Consider the following 20,587-nt stretch of genomic DNA (forward strand, 5'->3'; position numbering starts at 1 on the left):
AGAAAGTGTCTGTAGGAAATTTAGCAATTGATGTAGACTTGTGTGGAAGCTTTTCCAAAGGAATGTCATAAGCCTCCGTTATAGACTCAGAGAAAATCTCAGCTGAATCAGACTGTAAGTCAGAGTCATATGAAGGCCTTGGGAAAGAAATGTGTCGAGAAAATTGAAGCTTATTTCAAGTCTGGTTACAGTCCCATGACGAGGAAGAGGTATGATGCGAAGCTGTTTTTCTCTTCGAAGAACGTGAAGGATCAATGTTTTCTTTCCGAAGCATGTGAAGAGGAACAATGCTTATTGGAATGGGAACGTCGAGATGATGATGAGGAAGATGATGTCTCAACGAACTGGATCACTGCATCGATGAAGAAACTGGACCAACATTAAGATGATCGATACCTGGGCATGGAATGTTGATGTTGCTTCGGAGAACCAGTTGTGGTACCATGGAACCAGGTGGCCGTGTGCTTAGGATGAACTGGTACCAAGAGAGTCAATGCTGGATTAAGCAGTTGAATGCATCACCCAAATCCCTTCGGAACAGTGCATCAAGTTGTTCCCATAAAGAAAGCACTGGTACCTCTGGCTTGTTTGCCAGTACCATTGGTGCCAGGCTTGCCCCAAAGAGGGTGACCTCGATGAGGATGCATACTTCGAGGTTGAGGCAAGCCAGAAAAGTGGTTGGCACTGCTTGGTTGGCATCAAGAGACTTGATGCAAGAGTGCAAGAAGTGGCAGCTTCTGAGCTGGCTTACCAGATGGAATGATGTCTTTCAATGCCTGTATCAATGTCAAAGTCTTCATCGACGAAGATTGCAAGGTCTGATCGGCATCCATGCCGGTCCTGAAAAATTTTTCCTGTTGAAGATTCTGGCTGTTTATTGAACGTTTCTGCAAGATGGAACACCAGGCACAGGATTCCACCCAGGGATGTGGCCTAAGGCCCTGGAAATACCATACTGTGAAGGTGGGTGAGAGAAATTGGCCTATGGCACCTGCAGCATTTTTTTGAAGCCCGTTAATGGCTTGGAATGGACGGAAAGACCATGTCAGCCAAACCAAACTCAATGGCTGAGGGAAAATGAAAGCCTTGGCGCACGAAACCCCTGAGGAAAAAAGAGAGGAAAAAATGTCCCTCCCTCTCTCTCTCTCTTTTTTTTTTTTTTTTTTAAATAAACTTGAAAATAAATTAAAGTTAAGAAAAAAAGAAAAAAAAAAACATGTGAACAGGAAGGCAAATTTGGCAAAAAACTGAACAAAGTTCAGAGACACGACTTCTTAGCTCCGCGGAAAACTAAGAACTGAGGAGCCGCGAGCCTGTATCAGGGGGGAAGGCACTCGCGCATGCATGGTGCAGGCAGTTCGCAAACTTTCTTAAGTTCTTAAAGTAGTGATGCACTTTTAAAACTGTCTGTACCGGGGCTCCATGGATGATGTCACCCACATGTGAGAATATGCTGCCTGCTTGTCTTGGGATAATGTTGTAATCTAAGTTCTCTGTCCAGGGTGTTAAAGTATAAAAGCAGTAAATCTGACCAGCAGCCTAGAAGAACACAAGGTAACCTCTCCGCCCACCCACCCCAAATCCAGAGGAGCCCTCTGTGGGGACAGAATGATCTGAACAGGTAAGAAAAAAAAGGCAGAAATAAGGTCTATCTGGACTGTTAAAGATTTTTTTTGTTTTGTTTTTATCTGTTTTTTTATCAACCAAAATACAGATCAGACAAAAATAAACCCTCAAAAAATCAAAAATAGTGTTTTGTGGTTTCAAAAACCAAATTTTTTTGTCAGTGTTCTTGTCTTTGCAAGGCTTGTCTGCTGCTTAAATAAGCAGATGTAAGCCAGAGGTCAACGGCAGGAGCTGGAAATGTTAGAAGCTATGTCTCTGCTTGCCACTTTTCCATTCCCTGCTCCCCCATAGCCCCAGCCATGCTCTTCAGAGTCTTGTCTCTCTGTCCAGGAGTCAACACCTTGGCTATGGTTAAGCATAGTGTCTAAGGGGCAAAGGGAGGGAAGGCATGACCTGTACTTCACAGCACACATGGAATCTTTCCTGTGTCCTCCCTGGGCCAGCCAGGTGCTGTCTTCTCTCTCAACAGGGCTCACCATAATACTCAGTACTGGTGATCCAGTAAGGGCTGTGCAATTGGGCTTTCCTGTTCCTCTTTCACATCCCAATCTTCCCGTCCCATGGCTGGTTCCGTTGAACCGGGGAGCTGCTGTTCTTGCTCTGCTTCCAGTTCTTTCTCTACTAGTGGAGGTGTGGGTGTGCCTCTGTCCTCAGGAAGCTGAACACTATCTGATGACTGGAGAAAAGAAAGAAAGCATTAAAGATACAACAATTATCTGTCTGATGGAGATGGGAAGGAGGAGAACGTTGGTTCCTACATCTGAAACGTGTTATTATTTTTTTTGTGTGTGTGTGTGGGGGGGGGGGGCACTTGTTTAATTAAATGACCCCACACCCAACCTCAAATTCTTTCTTCTGACTTGTGAAAATGGAAGCAGGATCCTCACATCTATAACAATCCGCTCTTTGCCTATCTTTTCTTTCTACCTCATTGTAAGTGCTTTGATTCAGGGACCTCCCTTCATTATCATAGCTAGCACACAAAAGAAAAAGAAAAATTATTCCCAGGAAGAATAATCAGGAAATGTCCCTAACAAAGAGACATGAGCCACAGCTTTAGGATCTACAAAGGGCTCTCCCACAGCAGTCCTAAATATCCTTCAGATGCCCTCAAAGCTTCTCGCATGCCCAGCACCTAACATAGGACTTAAGAGAAAAGCCAATTAGCAGTAAGAGGCTTTTCCCTGTTGCTAGGATGGTTTTGACATCTGTCCTTACCAGTGTCACTCTGTATTAATGCTTGGGGTGGGGGAGCACAGGAAGGGATATTACAGAGTTTAAATGTAGAATTTTATATATACACAGATGACATTTCTATTTTAATCCCTCTAAATAATTTTACCACTGAAATTTTAAACAAGATATCTTCTATTATGACTCAGATAGAACAGTGGACAATTAATTTCAAACTGAAATTCAATATGGAAAACACCAAACTTTTCTTGGCTAGTCCCAATGACAAAATAACAAACTCATTGCTTCATCTTAATGGTCATGACTACCCGATTATTAAATCTATCAAAATTCTGGGAATCACATTTAACACTAGTAGAACACATGAACTTAGTGGTACAGAAATGCTTTTTTACATTGTGGAAATTAAGAACCATAAAAAATATTTTGATTCTTTATTGTTCAGACTATTGGTGCAGGCATTAGTTTTATCTATTTTCGACTATTATAACATCATCTATTTAGGAGCACCCAAAAAATTCTAAGAAAATTAAGGATAATTCAGAATACAGCTGTTCGATTGATTTTTGGTTTAAAAAAGAATGACCATATTAGTCCATATTATCATTTACTTCATTGTCTGCCTTTGGAGGCAAGAGTATTATTCAAATTTTCCTGTATCTGCTTTAAGCTGATATCAGGATTGTCTCTAACTTACCTTTTTTCCTCATTTTGTGTTGCATAGACCATGAAGAGAAACTAGAAACTTCTACTTGCTTATCCAAAAATTAATGGGTATAGATATAAGACCTTCTTAGATAGGACCCTAGCATTTCAAGCTGGTAGGCAACAATCTTGGTTAGGTAAATGTATTCCGTAAGCTATGTTATCCTATTACAGTTTTCAGAAATTAATTATGACCACTTTATTCGATAAGTTTATTACTTAATGAGAGTTTCTATTTTACAAATATTTGTATTTTTTTACTGTATTATTGTATTTCGCTGATTGTCCAGCTCTTTTTAGTGTAAACCGCCTAGAACTTTTGGTTATGGTGGTATAGTTATTATTATTATTATACAGTGGGAGTTGGCAGTAAGTGAAGAGTTTTTACCTGTGTTGTGGCATTTAAAGGAGCCCTTGCTGGGGTTCCCAAGGTGCTGACCAACTGTGTCCCTGAGAAGGCATCCCCATCTGCTGAGTTCAACCCCTTCCGGCCTGCCAGACTCCATTTTCCACACAGTCCATCATAAGCGAAGGTTGTTGAGGACCCCAGGGCTGGGCGGTGGAGAGCAGCTGTGGGGAAGCGCTCTGCCTGAGCTGCTGAGGAGCTGCTGACTGAGAGCCGCTGGCCTAGAAGACCCTGAATGGATGGAGTCCATGAGAGGGCAAGGCTGCCCTCACGTCTGCATTCCGACTGAGTGTGGAGGGACAACTGCAATGGTTGGGGACGGACAGCCCAACTCTGGCTCCCAGGTAGAGATGGTTCACTCCCTACAGGCAAAAAGCAAGACCTAGTTAAAAGACAAGCACATGTAGCTTCTACCAGCATAGATACACTGTCCCCAAGCAGGATAATGTCTTTGCTTTGGTTAGAGGCTTAAGAATACAAAATACAATAAAACTTTGACTTTACAGGTCTGCATACTACATATGCTCAAGATGTCTGTCTATTTGGTCACAGGTTATAATCAGTTATTCTCCATCAATAATTATAAGTTGGAAACATCAGAAAGAAAGATAAATGGAATCTCCCTTCCTTTGTTTTGCTACAGCTTCCCCCAAACTTACATGGTTAGGCTGAATCTACATACCTGAATGAGGCTGGGAGGTAGAGATAGGAGCCTCCTGGAAGGAAGGGGCAGCAGCAGTGGTGGTGGGGTTATTGCTGACAGAGGAGGAGCCCCCACCACAGTCCGAGTCCTCAATGTTGCCTCCACTATTGCATCCAGCCCCACAGCCCTTCTGTAACCTGGATGAAAACAAACATTTTTGCCACAGAGGTTGTGTGTTAGGCATTCTGTCTTAACCTCATCAAGCCTAGCCCCATGATGTCATTGCCCTGCCAAGGAAGACCCTGGCTGGAGATCAAAAGGCTAACACCTCAATGAGATTAAGGACTACCTACATTATGGGTAAGAAATTATTTTGAACACAATTATATCCTCCGAGGTTTGCCCCTTCTTTTTCTCACCTGACTCCTAAATATTCATTAGATAAGTTGGATACACAGACTTCTTCAGCCTCCAAATATTTATCAGGTGTTGGTCAGATGGAAGATAGGCAAATTAACCCTTGCTATTCCTCCATGCCCCCAAATATTAGGCAAACTGACCACTCCTCTCTACCTCCCCTAGATGTTTGATAAGTAATGACTCTTCCCCTATTTAAGTCTCCTAGATGCTGGACAGGCTAATACCTCCTCTCTTTGCCTTTGCCAGATGCTCTACATACAGGTGCCAAATGCTAGGCAGACCAAGCACCCTCTTTTCCTTTCTCAGATGCCCTCCTTACCTCTGCCAGTTGCTTATGAGGCAGTTGCAGATGTTACGTAAGCTAATGGCTCCACCCCACAAGCCACGGAGTTGAGGGTGGGTGCCAGCATAAGAGGTGGTGAGTGGAGAGACATATATAGGGTAGCCTATGGGCTGATCACAGGATGAGTTGATCATGTTACGCAGGGCTTGTTTAGCATTCTGGATACTGCCACGCTCTGGGTTTCGATTACGCAGGAAGATCAGCTCCTGCTGCTGCCCTGCCCACAGTCCACGTACACACTCTCTGTTCACCTATTGGAGGGGAGGGGAAGAGAAAGAGTCGGAGAGAAGTAAGACCATATATGCAAGGCAAAGATACTCATTTGTAATATGTACTCTTTGAGGAAAGCAGTATATTCAGACATACAAAGGAGAAATTAGGTTTTGCCTGCTAATTTTCTTTCCTTTAGTTCTACTAGACTAGTCCGGAACCTGTAGGTTGTGCCCCTTAACTAGCAGATGAAGGAGGGGGAAAAAAAAATCCTGCATGCTTTATTTCGCCCAATAAGGGCACAGTGCAGTCTTAGATGCTTAATTTTTCAAATGACAAAGCAATGGACCATCTAAATTGACTTTTTACTCTTTCAAAAATTAAAGATTAGGGGACGTTCAATGAAGTTACATGGAAATACCTTTATAATAAATAGGAGGAAATATTTTTTCACTCCATGAATACTTAAGTTCTGGAACTCATTGCCAGAAATTGTTAACCGCGTCGAGCTTCCTTTGGTTGAAGACCCGGTATATAAGGTTAAGTTTTAGTTTAGTTTAACAGCAGTTAGTATAGCTGGGTTTAACAAAGGTTTGGACAAACTCTTGGAGGAAATGTCCAAATTCTCTTATTGTGACAGACATGGGGGAAGCACCCAGGGATTGGAAGCACTAAATGTTGTTACTATTTGGATTTCTGTCAAGGACTTGTGATCTGGATCGGCCACTATGGAAACAGGATACTGGGCTAGATGGACCATTGGTCTGACCCAGTATGGCTATTCTTATTTTCGATTACACCACACTATTCCGATTCTTTTCATTTTCCCCTAATTTCTTCTTCCCCCCCCTCTCTCCTCCTTGTCTTCTTTCCTTCCCCCCACTCTCTCTGCACTTCTTAATTTTCCACCTCCTGCATAGTATATTTGGAGGCAAGGAATCTAATAGCTCTTTGCCTTCTCCACTCCCTAAATCTTTTTAGCCTGTTCTACTTATTATTTTGCCTTAATGCGGTCTTCTATTTCCCTCTACTTCCCAGCAGACTCCAATGCATTTTTCCATAGCCAGTTTGGCTCACCTTTACACTTCTCACTCTCCTCTACAGGTAAAACTTCCTTGTGTTTGTAAATTTAACTCATCTTCAATTTGTGACTCTCCACTGACCATAGGCTTGGATCATTTCCCTGCTCTGCTCTCCCTGGCTCCAGGCTCATTCTCGTTTCCTGTTCCTCATCCCCTTTTGCAGTACAGCACTTCCCCTGATACTCAGATTGCAGGCCAATGGCCACCCTCTGCCTGTAAAATCCAAACCAGATTCTTTGCCACACGCTCACACAGAGCTCTGAAAGACCAGGGCATAGGAACATACAATTGGACTAAGCCTCTGTCTTCTGGGCTGCCTACAGGATATTGCTCCAGTGTCCAAAGAACAAGCACTCATCTCAAAGAACTGTGTTGAAACCTGGGAGGTGGCTATAGAGTTTACAAATAGCAAAGAAGGGAACAAGGGTTCAGCAATTCAGCAGGGAAAAAAAAAGCCAGGGAGCCAAGCCAGGAAACAGGGTTTGTGAGACAGCATGTACCTTCTCTTGCCACTGCTGTGCTACTTCTTTGGGCTCACATAGCCCATTACCCTCACCCTTTCTACCTCCTGTAGGATGTGATGGGGGAATATTTTTAATTTTTGTAAGGAATGGGAACAGTGCTAGTCTCCATCCCCCCCTCAGTTCAATATCTAGCCATAACACCCTCTAAATATCAGTTTAGAGGTACTTCTACAAAAAGGTAATCTAGAACTCAGCTGCTCCTTGTCCTGAAGAGGTGCTTAGTGAGGATTATTTAAAAAATTTCTATACCGTTTTATATCAAAACGGTTTACAAAATGATTACATACATAAAATATTAAAACAAATGTGGACAAGTAGAAACAGACAGCATTAATTTTAACAACAATCTGTACTCAGAAAAAGGCTACACTATTGTCTAAACCAATGGTTCCCAACCCTGTCCTGGAGACCACCAGCCAGTCGGGTTTTCAAATTATCTCTAATGAATATGCATGAGAGAGATTTGCATATAATGGAAGTGACAGTTATGCAAATCTCTCTCATGCATATTCATTACCTCAAATTATTACTATTTAATACAAACAAGTATTATCTGAATCAATTCAATTTTAATCTTATCTCCCACAGTTCATTTCATTACAGTACTTTTAAAACTTACCAATACTTAATGTATTAATAAATATCAGAATTGATTCAGATAATACTTGTTTGAATTAAATATTTAATAGCTGGTTTTAAGAATTTGAGTTATCTAATAGGCAGCTATTTAAATAACTGGAAAAAAAACCCCAAGCTTAGGCTTTAGGTTATGCATATTCATTAGCGATATCCTGAAAATCCGACTGACTGTTTAGGTTAGTATTTCAGGTTGCAGTTGAGGAAAGTCTCTGTTTACATTACATTACATTAGTGACTTTTATTCCGTCATTACCTTGTGGTTCAAGGCGGATTACATTAGAGGTTATCTGGACAATTCCAGAAGAGATTAAATAGTTGAGCGGGTTACTTTGGGGGACTGAAATACTTCCTATGGAGTTAGTGTTTAAATATTAGTTTAAAGTACAGGTAGAAAAAGTAGCCCTACAGAGTACATTTTTAGCACAGGTCTTTCAATTAGAAATTGCTCTATTATTCAGTTGCCTTTCAATTAAACAATAGTGCCTGATTAAAGGGAAAAGCTAAAAGGGCAGGATAAGTGCAGAGTGAATCATCTAGGAGGTGTAGATGACAGAAAGGAAGGACTGACGCCAACGCCAGAAGCAAATTGTGAACGCTACTACTGCTGCTGCCGGGAAGAAGTTCTTGACACTGGCACCGGCCCTTAGTTCAAAGAAGAGTGACCAAGATGGTAACGGGACGGAACTCCTCTCGTATAAGAAAAGACTAAAACGGTTAGGGCTCTTCAGCTTGGAAAAAAGACAGCTGAGGTGAGATGATTGAAGTCTACAAAATCCTGAGTGGAGTAGAACGGGTACAAGTGGATCGATTTTTCATTCCATCAAAAATTACAAAGACTAGGGGACCCTCGATGAAGTTACAGGGAAATACTTTTAAAACCAATAGGAGGATTTTTTTTTTCACTAAGAGAATAGTTAAGCTCTGGAATATGTTGCCAGAGGATGTGGTAAAAGTGGATAGCGTAGCTGGTTTTAAGAAAGGTTTGGACAAGTTCCTGGAGGAAAAGTCCATAGTCTGTTATTGAAAAAGACATGGGGGAAGCCACTGCTTGCCCTGTGTCGGTAGAATGGAATATTGCTACTCCTTGGGTTTTGGCCAGGTACTAGTGACCTGGATTGGACGCTGTGAGAACGGGCTACTGGGCTTGATGGACCATTGTTCTTACCCAGTAAGGCTATTCTTATGTTCTTAGTCAGAGTAACCCCTTATGGGCTGCACCCGGAGCAGACCGCTAACCCCTTTGCATGCCACTCCTCTGTCTCCAATTGCTGGTCGATGGAAATAACTCAGGTTATCTGGACTGGTCTGGTGGAGTTTGGAAGGATTAGGTTTTTACCTTTGACAATCTTCCTTCTGTTAATCCCTGTAGGAGTCCATACTCTCGGTGTTCAATCTCTTCCCACAATCCGAGAGTTGCAGAAATCCAAACACTTTTCCGAGCATGCACTCCTCCTAACTTAGAGAGTGAGTTAGAACCCCCTGCAGTTCAGTTCCAAAGCCAAGCAACCACACTGGAACCAATCCAGGACAAAGAAGGGGGCACGAGGGAACTTCCCCGGCAACATAAACAATTCCTGTTCTGAACAGCTCTGCAAAATATAAAAACAAGTAATAAACAGGCAAAATCCAACACAGGAACAATGTAGAACTAACCTGCTGTGTGCAACGAGCACCCACATAAAACAGCCATCGGGAAGATGCATACTGACCCCAGGATCTGCCGACTTGCTAGAATATCCTGAAACCTGTAAGGAGAATAACCGAGGCAAAAACAAAGCAGGTGATTATGAAATAATGGAGTTTACGCAGAAAGGGCAGGTCGTATGGAATCCTACAGGACTAACAGAAAGAAGATTGAAGGTAAAAACCTAATCTTCCATTCTGTTACATCCCTTCCGGATTCCATACTCTATGTGGCATATCTAAGCAATGTCAGGATCTAGGGAGGGACAGAAGAGCCTGCCCACAACACTGAGGTCCCAAAAGTGGCATCACAGTGAGCCACCACATCCATTTGGTAAAACCGGGTAAAGGTATGAAGATAGGACCAAGTAGCCACCCTGTAAATTGCAGCTGGATGAAATGCATGAGACTCTACTCATGAGGCAGCAACACATCTAGTCGAGTGGGCCGTAAGAGAAACCAGTGGTTGCATACCGCGGGCAATTTAAGTCACAAAAATGCCCATAAGAATCCAATGGGCGATCAAGGACTTAGAAGCCAGCCCACCTGGCTGAGATGGATTAGTTAGGACAAAGAGATGATTAGACAGCCGAAAGTTATTAGTCTTCTCCAAATAGTGGAGGCAAAATTCTCCTGATGTCCAATTTGCAGAAGATCTGATCCTTTTGCACCAATTCCGTGAAGTGAAATGCAGGAAAATGAACCTCCTGGGTGACATGGACATCAGAAACCACCTTTGATAGAAAAGATGGTACTGTACGGAGAACCAGCCCTGCTTCTGTGATCCGTAGAAAGGGTTCACTGCACAAAAGAGCCTGAAACTCCAAAACATACCGTGCAGAAGGCAACGGTGATCAGAACGACAGATTCAGAAGAGAAGCATCCTTCAGTGGCTTGAATGGGGCTTCCACTAGGCCCTGCAGAGTGAGATTAAGATTTCACGTAGGGAAAGAAAGACACAAGGGAGGTCACAAGTGAAGCGCCCCTGTCAGAAACTTGGTTACATCAGGATGAGCAGTAAGCGAACTGAAACCCCTATATGCTCGGAAGCATGAAAAGCCTGCTACTTGAACCTTAAAGGAGGCCACAGATAAACCCATATCCAAGCCCACAAGAAGAAACGACAGAACTATCAGAATGGCATCCTGCTCAGGCTCTACTGGGTCCTTGGAACACCACTGATGAAAAGCCTTCCAGACTGTGGCATAAGAAGCCAAAGTAGCGGTTTTCTTATACTTCGAAAGCGTCAAAATGCCCACCTCAGAAAAACCATGCTTCATCAAGGCTGAGCGCTCAAGAGCCATGCCAAAAGACTAAAGCACCGAGAGGTCTCCATGGGCACCGGATTCTGACTGAGAAGGTCAAAGAAGAGGGAGCTTTCACTTTTGGTCCCGCTGAAAATGTATGAGATCTGCCTACCACGGAAGACGAGGCCAATCTAGAGCCACTAGGATTACTAGGCCAGGATGCGATGCTATTCAGCGGAAGAATCGACTAACCAGAAGCCACAGAGGGAACACATAAAGGAGATCATGAGCTGGCCAGGGCAGAACCAAGGCATCCAGACCTAAACGTTCATGCTCCGTTCTTCAACTGAAGAAGCGCCTGAAGGACCTGGCTGAAGCCATCAAGTCCATCCGTGGTGGACTGCAGCAAGATGAACACTCTTCATAAGAAGGACCATTCTCCCAGGTCCAGGACTTGTCAAATGAAGAAGTCTGGCTGTACAGTTTTGACTCCAACCACGTGTGTTGCAGAAAGAGACAGAAGATGTAACTCTGACCAGTGAAACAGTATGCGAGTTTTCTGGCCCATGGGAGTGCTTCTAGTGCCCTATGACGAGTCACATACGCCACCATCGTGGTGTTGGCAGAGAACACACGTACCTCTTTCCCTGCCAGAGTGGACAGGGGAGCAGGAAAACACCAGCTGAATAACCCGAAGCTCCAGACGAACGATCAACTAACACTTCCAACGTGGTAGTCCAATGCCCTTGAATGAAGCGGTCCCAGCAGAGAGCACCCCAGCCTGACAGACTGGCATCTATCATGAGTGAACCACTGCATGTCCAAAGAGGTTTGCCCCAGTTGAGAGCCTCCCCCTGAAACCACCAATGGAGACAGCTATGAGCTGGTTCCATCCAGGGGTGTGGCATCTGAAGGGGATGACGCTGCAGAGACCACCAAAGAGGAGAGACTCCTGTAGAAGGTGCATGTGTGCTTTGGCTCAGGGGCCACCGCCAGGAGGGCTGCTATGGACACCAGCACTTGCAAATAATGCCAGGCTGAGGGAACCGGAAGAACTAGATCTCTGAATTGCTTCTGAAGTTTCTGTCTGCATAGCTCTGGAAGAAACACATAGCCCTGCAGAGCGTCAAAGAGAAGGCCCAAATACTCCAAGGTCTGCAACTGGCTCTTCTTGAAGTTGACAATTCAACCCAAGCATTGAAGCAGAGGCACCAATGTCTCCACTGCTTGCTCGTACCTCTGCCGAGACGGTGCCTGGATCAACCAGCCATCCAAGTAAGGATGGACCTGGGCACCCTGCCTGCAAAGAAAGGCCACTACACCTTGGTGAAAATGTAGGGCGTTGTTCCGAGCCCACAGGGCAGAGCTGCGAACTGGAAATGCTACTGCAGAACATGGAAACACAGAAACCTGCACTGCTCCGGGTAGATTGGAATATGGAGGTATGCCTCTGTGAAATCCAAGGACGCTGGAAACACCTTGGGAGATAGCAGCTATGACCATGCACATGATGTCTATTAAGAAAGGAGGAATCTGCAAGAAATGATGGACTGACTTGAGATCCATAAGGGGCCTTCAGTCTTCTGAGCCTTTCTTTAGCACGATGAAGTATAAGTAGTATCTGCCTAAGCCCGATTAGCTTTCCAGAATGGGCTCTATCGCTTGGATGTCCAAGAGACACTGCAGGGTAAAGCAGACCTTTGACGACTTCTCCTGCCAACCTGCCGGAGAGTCCAGAAACAAATCCAGAGGCAGGCAAAAGAAGACTATCTTGTGCCCTTCCCAAATGATGTCCAGCATCCCTTGATCCGAGGATATGTGAGTCCATGCCTGGTAAAACTGAGAGCTGGCCCCCGATATGAGGAAGCCCCACCTGACCCTGGCGTCATTGGGGCTTTTTAGGGGCAGCAGCGACACAGGATCCAGACGCCTGAGGATGTCTTGAATTGGAAGTGTGGTAATGGGGACGGTATCTCTGGGAATATCTTTGGGCGGAAGAGCCTGAGGATCCCAGACAAAACCTGTGGGAGGGATGAAAAGTACTACAGTCCCCTCCTGAAGTCCGGTCAGCAATACTGGCCATGAGGTCATCTGGATCTTTTCCAAAAACAAAAGCTGACCCTTGAAAGAAAGTCTGCTTAAAGAGGCCTTGGAGGCAGAGTTCCCAGCCCCAAAGACAGAACCAAAAATTCTGGCGGTGTCGACACGGTGTAAGCCGAGACCTTACTGAGAACAATGAAGAGATCATAAAGGGCATCTGCCATGTAATTCACACTGTCCAGGCCCATGTGGGGGCAGGCATCCTACTCCACAGAGGGGATACAGCACAATCTCGAGAGACGAGTATGCGCTGTAAAAGCAAGCTACCGTGATACTTGAAAAAGCCACCTCAAAAGGCTTGTTCAAGATAATGTACATATTGTGATCCTGGGAGATGCATGTTGTGATCCTGGGAGATATTAACCATCACACCCTCCATCGCTAGGGAGGACTGTACGCTGGGTAACCTGTGCCATGGCGGAATCTACCTGGGGCTGCTCAAAACTGCTGAACAGCAGGAGCAATGGATAAAGTATAGCCAGAGCTTCAGAAAGCCAGAAAGAGCTTTCTGTGGTATCCCACAGGTCCATCACCAGACTGTGCGAGTGGGATGGAAAAAAAAAAAAAGAGGACAACATATTGGAACAGTCCATGACCGAACACTGAGACATAGAAGGCTGAGAATCCAAGTTAAGCTCTTTTAGGGCATAAGCATGAAATGGTGAACAGAGAGAGACCTAAAAAGTCTGTGGATAGTGGGGTCTTTATCTAAATCCAGACACTCCAAGGTATCGTGCTGACTAGTCCCGACAAGGGTATCAGAAGTATCCAAAACAGACACAGTGTCAGGAGACAGGATAGGCATAATATCTTCGACAATTAATGCAATCGAGAACTGTCATAGCTGGATGAGAGGACTCCTGCAATGGGACCTCCGGCACTGGAGTGACCAGCCTGGAAGAAGGTGAGGCGCCCACCAGCTGCATCAAATAAGCAGGGTCCAAAGAACACGCTCTCCAAAGGAGCCGAAGGTCACCACCAGAGACCAGCTAAGGCACCTGTATTGCACCAAGAGTCCCCTGACTTGGAATGCAGACATCTGGCGCCAGTGCCCAGAACGACCAGTGGGCAAAACTTTTAGCCCAAAACATAGACCCAGTCCGGTCCTCAGCCCTGGAGGTGAAGCCCGAAGCTCCCGCTCCTCCCTCAAGCATGCTGCAGCACGTGGTACACAGACACTGTTCTTGCACCAATTCAGAGCAATCCATGCATGCATTCAACAGATTAGAGGCCGAGGAGTCCACTCCAATCAATTTGCAACAAAATTAAGGGGTTCTGAGGCAGAAATCAAGCTTTGAAAAAAAGATCAATTAAAAACCAACATGGCCACCACCAGCGAATTCATACCAAAAACATCAAAAATAAAGAAAATCTGGAAAAAAAAAAAAAGCAGTTTGGGGAGGTGGAAGACCTGAACCCTACTCTCAGAAACTCTAAAAAATGAGTTTTACAGAGTCCCACAGACCACCCCCGAAGCTCCCATAGGAAATAATGGAGGTGTATGTACAGTCTGAAGTACCTGCCTGCCAGCCCTGTTACACTGCAAGCTGAATGGAGGCAAAGGATTTTCTGACTCAGAAATTGCTTGAAATGACCAAATTTGAAGATCTTCACAGATTGCCAGTTGGACGAACTCCGACTGCTCCCACGAACCTCTCTATGCGACTGGAGGCGGGAAATGAAGTCTGTGTCCTGAAACCCGAATAGACTTTTACTCAGGATGCATACACCTGTGCTTAAACCCCTGACAGGGTCGGAGGGCAAGCAAACTCCCAGGGAAATGGACTCTGAGTCTGAAAAAGGTGGAACAAGCAGGTTGGTTCCACAGATCCACCAAAGTTTCTCTGTGAAGCAGCAGTCTGGCTCCACGGGACTGTCCTTTCTTCTGGCAGAGGATACCGAATGGGGTGTCATGGCACTGAAGCAACTGAAAAAAACCTAACTTTAAGTGAAAAAGATACAGAGCAGATCAAAAGACTTCTATATGGATTGCTTGCAGAAATTGAAAACTGTAGGGGCTCCAACTCATTTAGGAGGAGCACATGCTCAGAAAAGTGTTTGGATTTCTGCAACTCCTGGAGAAAACCTAGAATCTGGAAGGGATGTAACAGAAATGGAGTATATTCTCAACAAAATAGAAACCAAATCCAAATGAGCAAAAAAGGAATGAGTACAAGAGCCTGCAAGTTAGATGTAAAATATTATTTTTTTCTCTTAGCTTGCCTTATTAAAGGAAAACTTGCTACAATAGGACAAAATATAAATATAATTTTCAAGTACATCAAAAGCAATAGGTATGTGAAGGCTTCTATTTTAGCCAATCTGTTGGACATAGCAGGAAAAATAAACAAGTTCTCTGTTTTGGTTTTTACTGAAAAGCATGTTGGGGAGATATCCACAATGAAATCATTCTTTCTAAGTGATGATTCACAAAAACTGAAGCAAATCGCTTGGATCTAGAAAACCTGCTAGAGCAGCGGTCTCAAACACACGGCCCGCGGGCCGCATGTGGCTCTCCAGGTTTTATTTGCGGCCCGCGGTCTGGAGGTGATCATTGTCTTCCTTTTGGAGCAGCAGCCGGCTCGTTCGTTCAAAGCTGCGGGTTGGCGGCTCCTTGCGCTATCCACTCCTGTATCGGAAGCCTCTCTGATGTCACAACATCAGAGAGGCTTCAGACGCAGGCGCGGATCTCGCAAGGAGCCGCCACCCGCGGCTTTGAACGAACGAGCCGGCCAGACACGCTGCTGCTCCAGTGGCGTACCAAGGGGGGGGGGGGCGGTCCACTGTTCTCTTCCCTGCAAGGCCGACCAACTCTCGCGGCCCGACGTCAATTCTGACGTCGAGAAGACGTTCTGGCTAGCGAATCGCTGCCTGGCTGCCCGGAACGTCCTTTCCAACGTTAGAATTGACGTCGGGCAGCGAGAGTTGGTTGGCCCGGTGCAGAAGAGAAGCAGGGAGATCTCTGCCTGTTCCCGATAGCGGCAGCAGCCTATTCCGCGGCGGCGGTGGCATGGGGGAGGGCAGGAAGGAAGGAAGAAAGAAAGAAAGAAGGTGGGGTGGGGACAGGGAGCCAGACAAAAAAGCAAAAAATGGGGCAAGGAGGAAGGAAGAAAGAAGGAGGGGGGACCAGGGAACCAGAAACAAAGCAAAAAATGGGGCACGGAATCAGAGAAAGACAGACAGAGAAAAAAAGAAAAAGTTGGGGGAGGGAATGAGGTCTGGAGGAGAGGAAGCATACAGGAGGCTGAAAGAAGGGAAGAAGTATTGGATGTACAGTCAGAAGAATAAAGTGCAACCAGAGACTGATGAAATTACCAAACAAAGGTAGGAAAATGATTTTATTTTCAATTTAGTGATTGAAATGTGCCAGTTTTGAGAAAGAAAAGATACTGAACTTTAAATGTGAGTGCTGCAGAAAAAATAGAGTACTTGGAGGGCCGCAGAAAAAATAGTTAATGTCTTATTAAAGAAATGACAATTTTGCATGAGGTAAAACTCTTTATAGTTTATATATCTTTCCTTTTAACTGTTAAAGGAAAGTTTTATAAACTATAAAGAGTTTTACCTCATGCAAAATTGTCATTTCTTTAATAAGACATTAACTATTTTTTCTGCGGCCCTCCAAGTACCTACAAATCCAAAATGTGGCCCCGCAAAGTGTTTGAGTTTGAGACCACTGTGCTAGAGCAAACCAACAAATTAAATGGTATCGCATAAGGACCAGATGATATCCAACTGAAGGACAGTTGATCTGCTACTGACAATATGTAACTTATCTTTTAAATCTACCACTTCATGAAGAACCTAAGGACTTTGGGGGGGGGGCAGGGAAACATGAGGATAATGGCAAGCCAGTCAATATAAAGTATTTGGATTTTCATAACACATTTGATCAAGTCCCTCATGAGAGACTCTTCAGGAAATTAAGAAGTTTTGGGATAGGGAGCAGGTGAGGTTGGACTCATTTAGAGCACTGGTCTTTGACCTGGAGGCTGCCACCTGAGCGGAGTGCTGGGCACGATGGACCACTGGTCTGACCCAGCTGCGGCAATTCTCATGTTCCTATTGTGGGTGACAGATTACCTACCCGAAGTTCACAATGATGTAGATGCGTGCTCACAGAATATTTTCAGCTCCTGGCTATTGGGCACATGGCTAATAATGGTAAGGGTTCCCCTGGCATGGTGCCAGCCTCCTCACCTTGATGACACGGAAGCTGAGGCATCGCCGGTTCAGCATAACGATCTTGTACTCGTCACTGGCATCATCCATGACATGTCGCAGGGCAAGCAATGATGGTGTGTTGGCCAAGATAGCACTGCGCCAGGCAGGATCTCCCTCATGGGATATCACCAGCCTGTCCTCATTGGCAGTAATGGCATCATAAAGGACAGCTGGGTCCTCAAACTCATCTGGGGATGTGAAGTGGTCCTGTCTCAGAGGAAGACCAAGTTATAGAATTTTCAGTTATCAGCATAGTATGATTCATGCTATTACACCACATGGGCCTGCAAACTCCTCTCTCCCTTATCTCTCTCAGCCATTACCTGATGAAGCTTCAGAGACATCCGGACCCCAGGGGCCACGACCTTGTGCAGCAGATCCATATCAGCAAAGACCCACTCATCCCTGGGTGAGGTGATGCGGAAGTCACCCTTGAAGAGGGCATGGAGGCCAAACAGGAAGGGCTCCAGGCTGCTGCAAGAGAGGATGTGGAATCACCAGCAGTGCTTAACCACCACACCACCTCCATATTAAGCTCCAAGTGTCACACAGTAGACATACTGGATCATTAGCACCCAAACTAAGATGGCACTAGAATGTTTCTGCATAGAAGAGAAGGGAAAACTGCCATGCTCACCTTGCAGACATGCTGTGTGAGGCAGTTCCCAGTGCCCTGCGCCCCAGAATGCAGAGTCCAAAGCAGAGAATCACTAGTGGCGAGTTCCATTCTTGTTCCACGGGCTGTGCAAACAAAGAACATAAGTCACAGTGAACATTCAGACCACTCTTAAAACCACCACAATATACTGAACAAGCCCAACATACATGGGAAAAGCTAATGGCAGTGGTGGGACAGGAAGCTAGGTCACATGATGAGAGATGATGATAGATACAGGACAGCAAATTAGGTTTATAGGTTTGCAACACTGACAAATTTTCCTTTTCTGCAGTTGATACCAAAAATGGAATTTTGTGCCCTGCTGGGGGGAGGGGAAGGAAGAGGTAGAAAAACTGAGGTCTACTCTACCACTTTGTCATTCCATAAATTACTAGGATACCTGTAGTCAGTGCCATACCCTACCCCCAAACCTAGGCCTCACCTTCTCTCTGCGGCCAGCGCAGTACTGGATCCAGTCAAGATAAACATTGCAGAAGGATGACAGAGTGACTCCCGACATGCGATGGTCATAGTCCTCATCAATGTTAAGATTGAAAGTAGGGTCACTATCGGCATAGCTGGGTAGAGCGCAAGGCCGCAGGGCATCCTGAATGTTCTCACTGCTCAGCCAGTCCTCAAGTTTTGGAGAACGAGTCACGTAATAGATTATACTCTAGAGAAGAGTGTGAAGACAGAGAGTTAATTAAAGCAGAGGCTGCCCTTCAGCAGCCAATGACAGAAAGGCTGCTAATCTGTAGGCACCATGGAACAGTGACGGGACTTAAGCGCGCGAGACAGACGCGCGCCGACAAATGAGCGCCAATAATTCAGCACAAGATTTTAGCGCGCCGCAGAAAAACCTTCTTTTAAAGGACTCCGACGGGGGGGTATGGGGGGGAACCCCCCCACTCTACTTAATAGGGATCACGCTGCCGTGTTGGGGGGGGTGTAACCACATACATTATACTGAAAACTTAACTTTTTCCCTAAAAAATAGGGAAAAAGTTAATTTCCAGTATAATGTGGGGTTACAACCCCTCAAACGCCAGCGTGATCACTATTAAATAAAGTGTGTGTGTGGGGGGGGTCCCCACCAACACCCCCGTCAGAGCCCTTTAAAAGAAGGTTTTTCTGTGGCGCGCTAAAGTCTTGCGCTGAATTGTTGGCGTGCTTCTGTCTCGCACGCTTAAGACTATGAACCCCATGGAACACTATATACTGCTACAACGTTTTCATTAATGAATCTGGTGTATGTACCAGAAGCTTTGGAGCAGGCATCAGGTTTCTTTTCTTATTAAAAATTACATTACATTACATTACATTAAAGAAAAAGGAACTATAAATTTAGAAACAGGTACTAAGGATAAGCATGGGGGTGAGGGGTAGGAAGCAGGCACTAGGGCAGAAACCTAAAGCCAAGATCTACTTATTCAGGCTTTTTCAATAGCAGCTGAAAGATTAATGGAAAATTAGGTTCTTATCTTGTTAATCTTCTTTCTGTTATAAGACATATGATTCTGTACTGTAGCTGTTGCTTTCCAGTAGTCGCAAACTTTGCAGAAAGTCACTGAAAACTCCTCCCCTTCTGCAGTGAAGAACAGCTCCCTCTTCAGTTAGTACCAAAGCAATCAAACTCCACTGAAACAAGGAGGGGCACGGGGAACTTCCCTGGCTACAAACCATATTCTGTTCTGCTCTGTAACTTATGACAAATGAACAATGATTAATAACAATTAACAATCAACACTGAACAACAAAATACACACATGAGTAGATATGAACCAACCTGCTAAGTACAACTAGAGAGCTATAACCCCACCCCCCACCCAAAGGAGAAAGGGAATACATGCCCTTATGTTTCTGTAGTTTGGTCTCTGCAAAATCTTAGATACAGGAGAAGAGGTCCCGAAACGGACACTGGCAACATCTAAGGCAGAAATCAGGTGAATCAAAAGTACGTACTGGGTAGGCAGTAATAATAATAATTTTATTTCTTATATACCGCTATACCAGAAGTTCAAAGCGGTTTACAACGGAGATACATAAAGTCAGAGATAAAGATACAAGGTAAAAACATTCGGTCTGAAATACAAAAAAACATTCAATCTGAAATACAATAACAGTTGAAAGAGAACATCAATTAACTCTGAAGATTGAAAGTTATGACATTGGCGTCGTTAAGGTGTGGACAGATGTTGGGAATTGATGATAAGATAGGTAGAACATGCTTTGAGATTTAGAACTTGTTAAAGACGTGTCTTCAGTAGTTTTCTAAAGTCAACATAAGAAGTGACTTCTAGTATGGGTTTTCCAAGCCATGTGTTCAATTTAGCTGCCTGGAATGATAACTTTCTATCGAAGAACTTCTTGTATTGGCATGATTTCAGGGAGGGGTAATTGAATAGATTTATTCTGCGGGTGCTCTTGTTAGAACAGTTTAGAGTGAACTGAGAGGCAAGGTAAGCTGGTAGCATCCCGAAAACGGCTTTGTAGCTAATGCAGGCAAACTTGAAGAGAACTCTAGATTCCACAGGCAACCAGTAGAGTTTCTGAAAGTAAGGGGTGATATGTTCCCATTTTTTAAAGAAGATTAACAAGGTAAGAACCTAATCTTCCATTCTGTTGCAAAGACATAGGATTCTATACTGTAGCTGACATACCAAAGCATTGACAGACGTCTAGGGAGAGACAGATGAGCCTGCCCACAGTACCAATGACCCAAAAGCAGCATGCTTTCAAGCTGCCACATCTACTCTGTAGAATCTCATAAAGATATGAAGAGTAGACCAGGTAGCTGCTCTACAGATTTCATCAGGAGATACAGCCCAGGACTCTGATCAGGAAGCAGCCACGCCTCTAGTCGAATGAGCTATGTTTCACAGG

The 20,587-nt window shown here is 44.6% G+C and overlaps 1 protein-coding gene across 9 annotated transcripts in view; it reads right to left on the reverse strand.

Annotated features, from left to right (window-relative positions):
• Positions 1–1,655: 1,655 nt before the first annotated feature.
• PCNX3 (pecanex 3) overlaps positions 1,656–20,587 on the reverse strand; it is a 151,690-nt gene continuing 132,758 nt past the window's right edge. For 8 of the 9 annotated variants that reach the window (XM_033953724.1, XM_033953723.1, XM_033953719.1 and 5 more), the window contains 8 exons: positions 18,147–18,377; positions 17,684–17,787; positions 17,370–17,520; positions 17,023–17,253; positions 5,314–5,588; positions 4,614–4,771; positions 3,914–4,293; positions 1,656–2,302 (listed from right to left, as the gene is read on the reverse strand). In XM_033953724.1, coding sequence (XP_033809615.1) covers positions 2,111–2,302; positions 3,914–4,293; positions 4,614–4,771; positions 5,314–5,588; positions 17,023–17,253; positions 17,370–17,520; positions 17,684–17,787; positions 18,147–18,377 — 1,722 coding nt within the window. In that variant the 3' untranslated portion in view covers positions 1,656–2,110. The remainder of the gene's footprint in view (positions 2,303–3,913; positions 4,294–4,613; positions 4,772–5,313; positions 5,589–17,022; positions 17,254–17,369; positions 17,521–17,683; positions 17,788–18,146; positions 18,378–20,587) is intronic. The other variant, XM_033953717.1, reaches the window with a different exon arrangement.

This window comes from Geotrypetes seraphini, chromosome 8, assembly GCF_902459505.1.
Source record: "Geotrypetes seraphini chromosome 8, aGeoSer1.1, whole genome shotgun sequence".
NCBI lineage: Eukaryota > Metazoa > Chordata > Amphibia > Gymnophiona > Dermophiidae > Geotrypetes > Geotrypetes seraphini.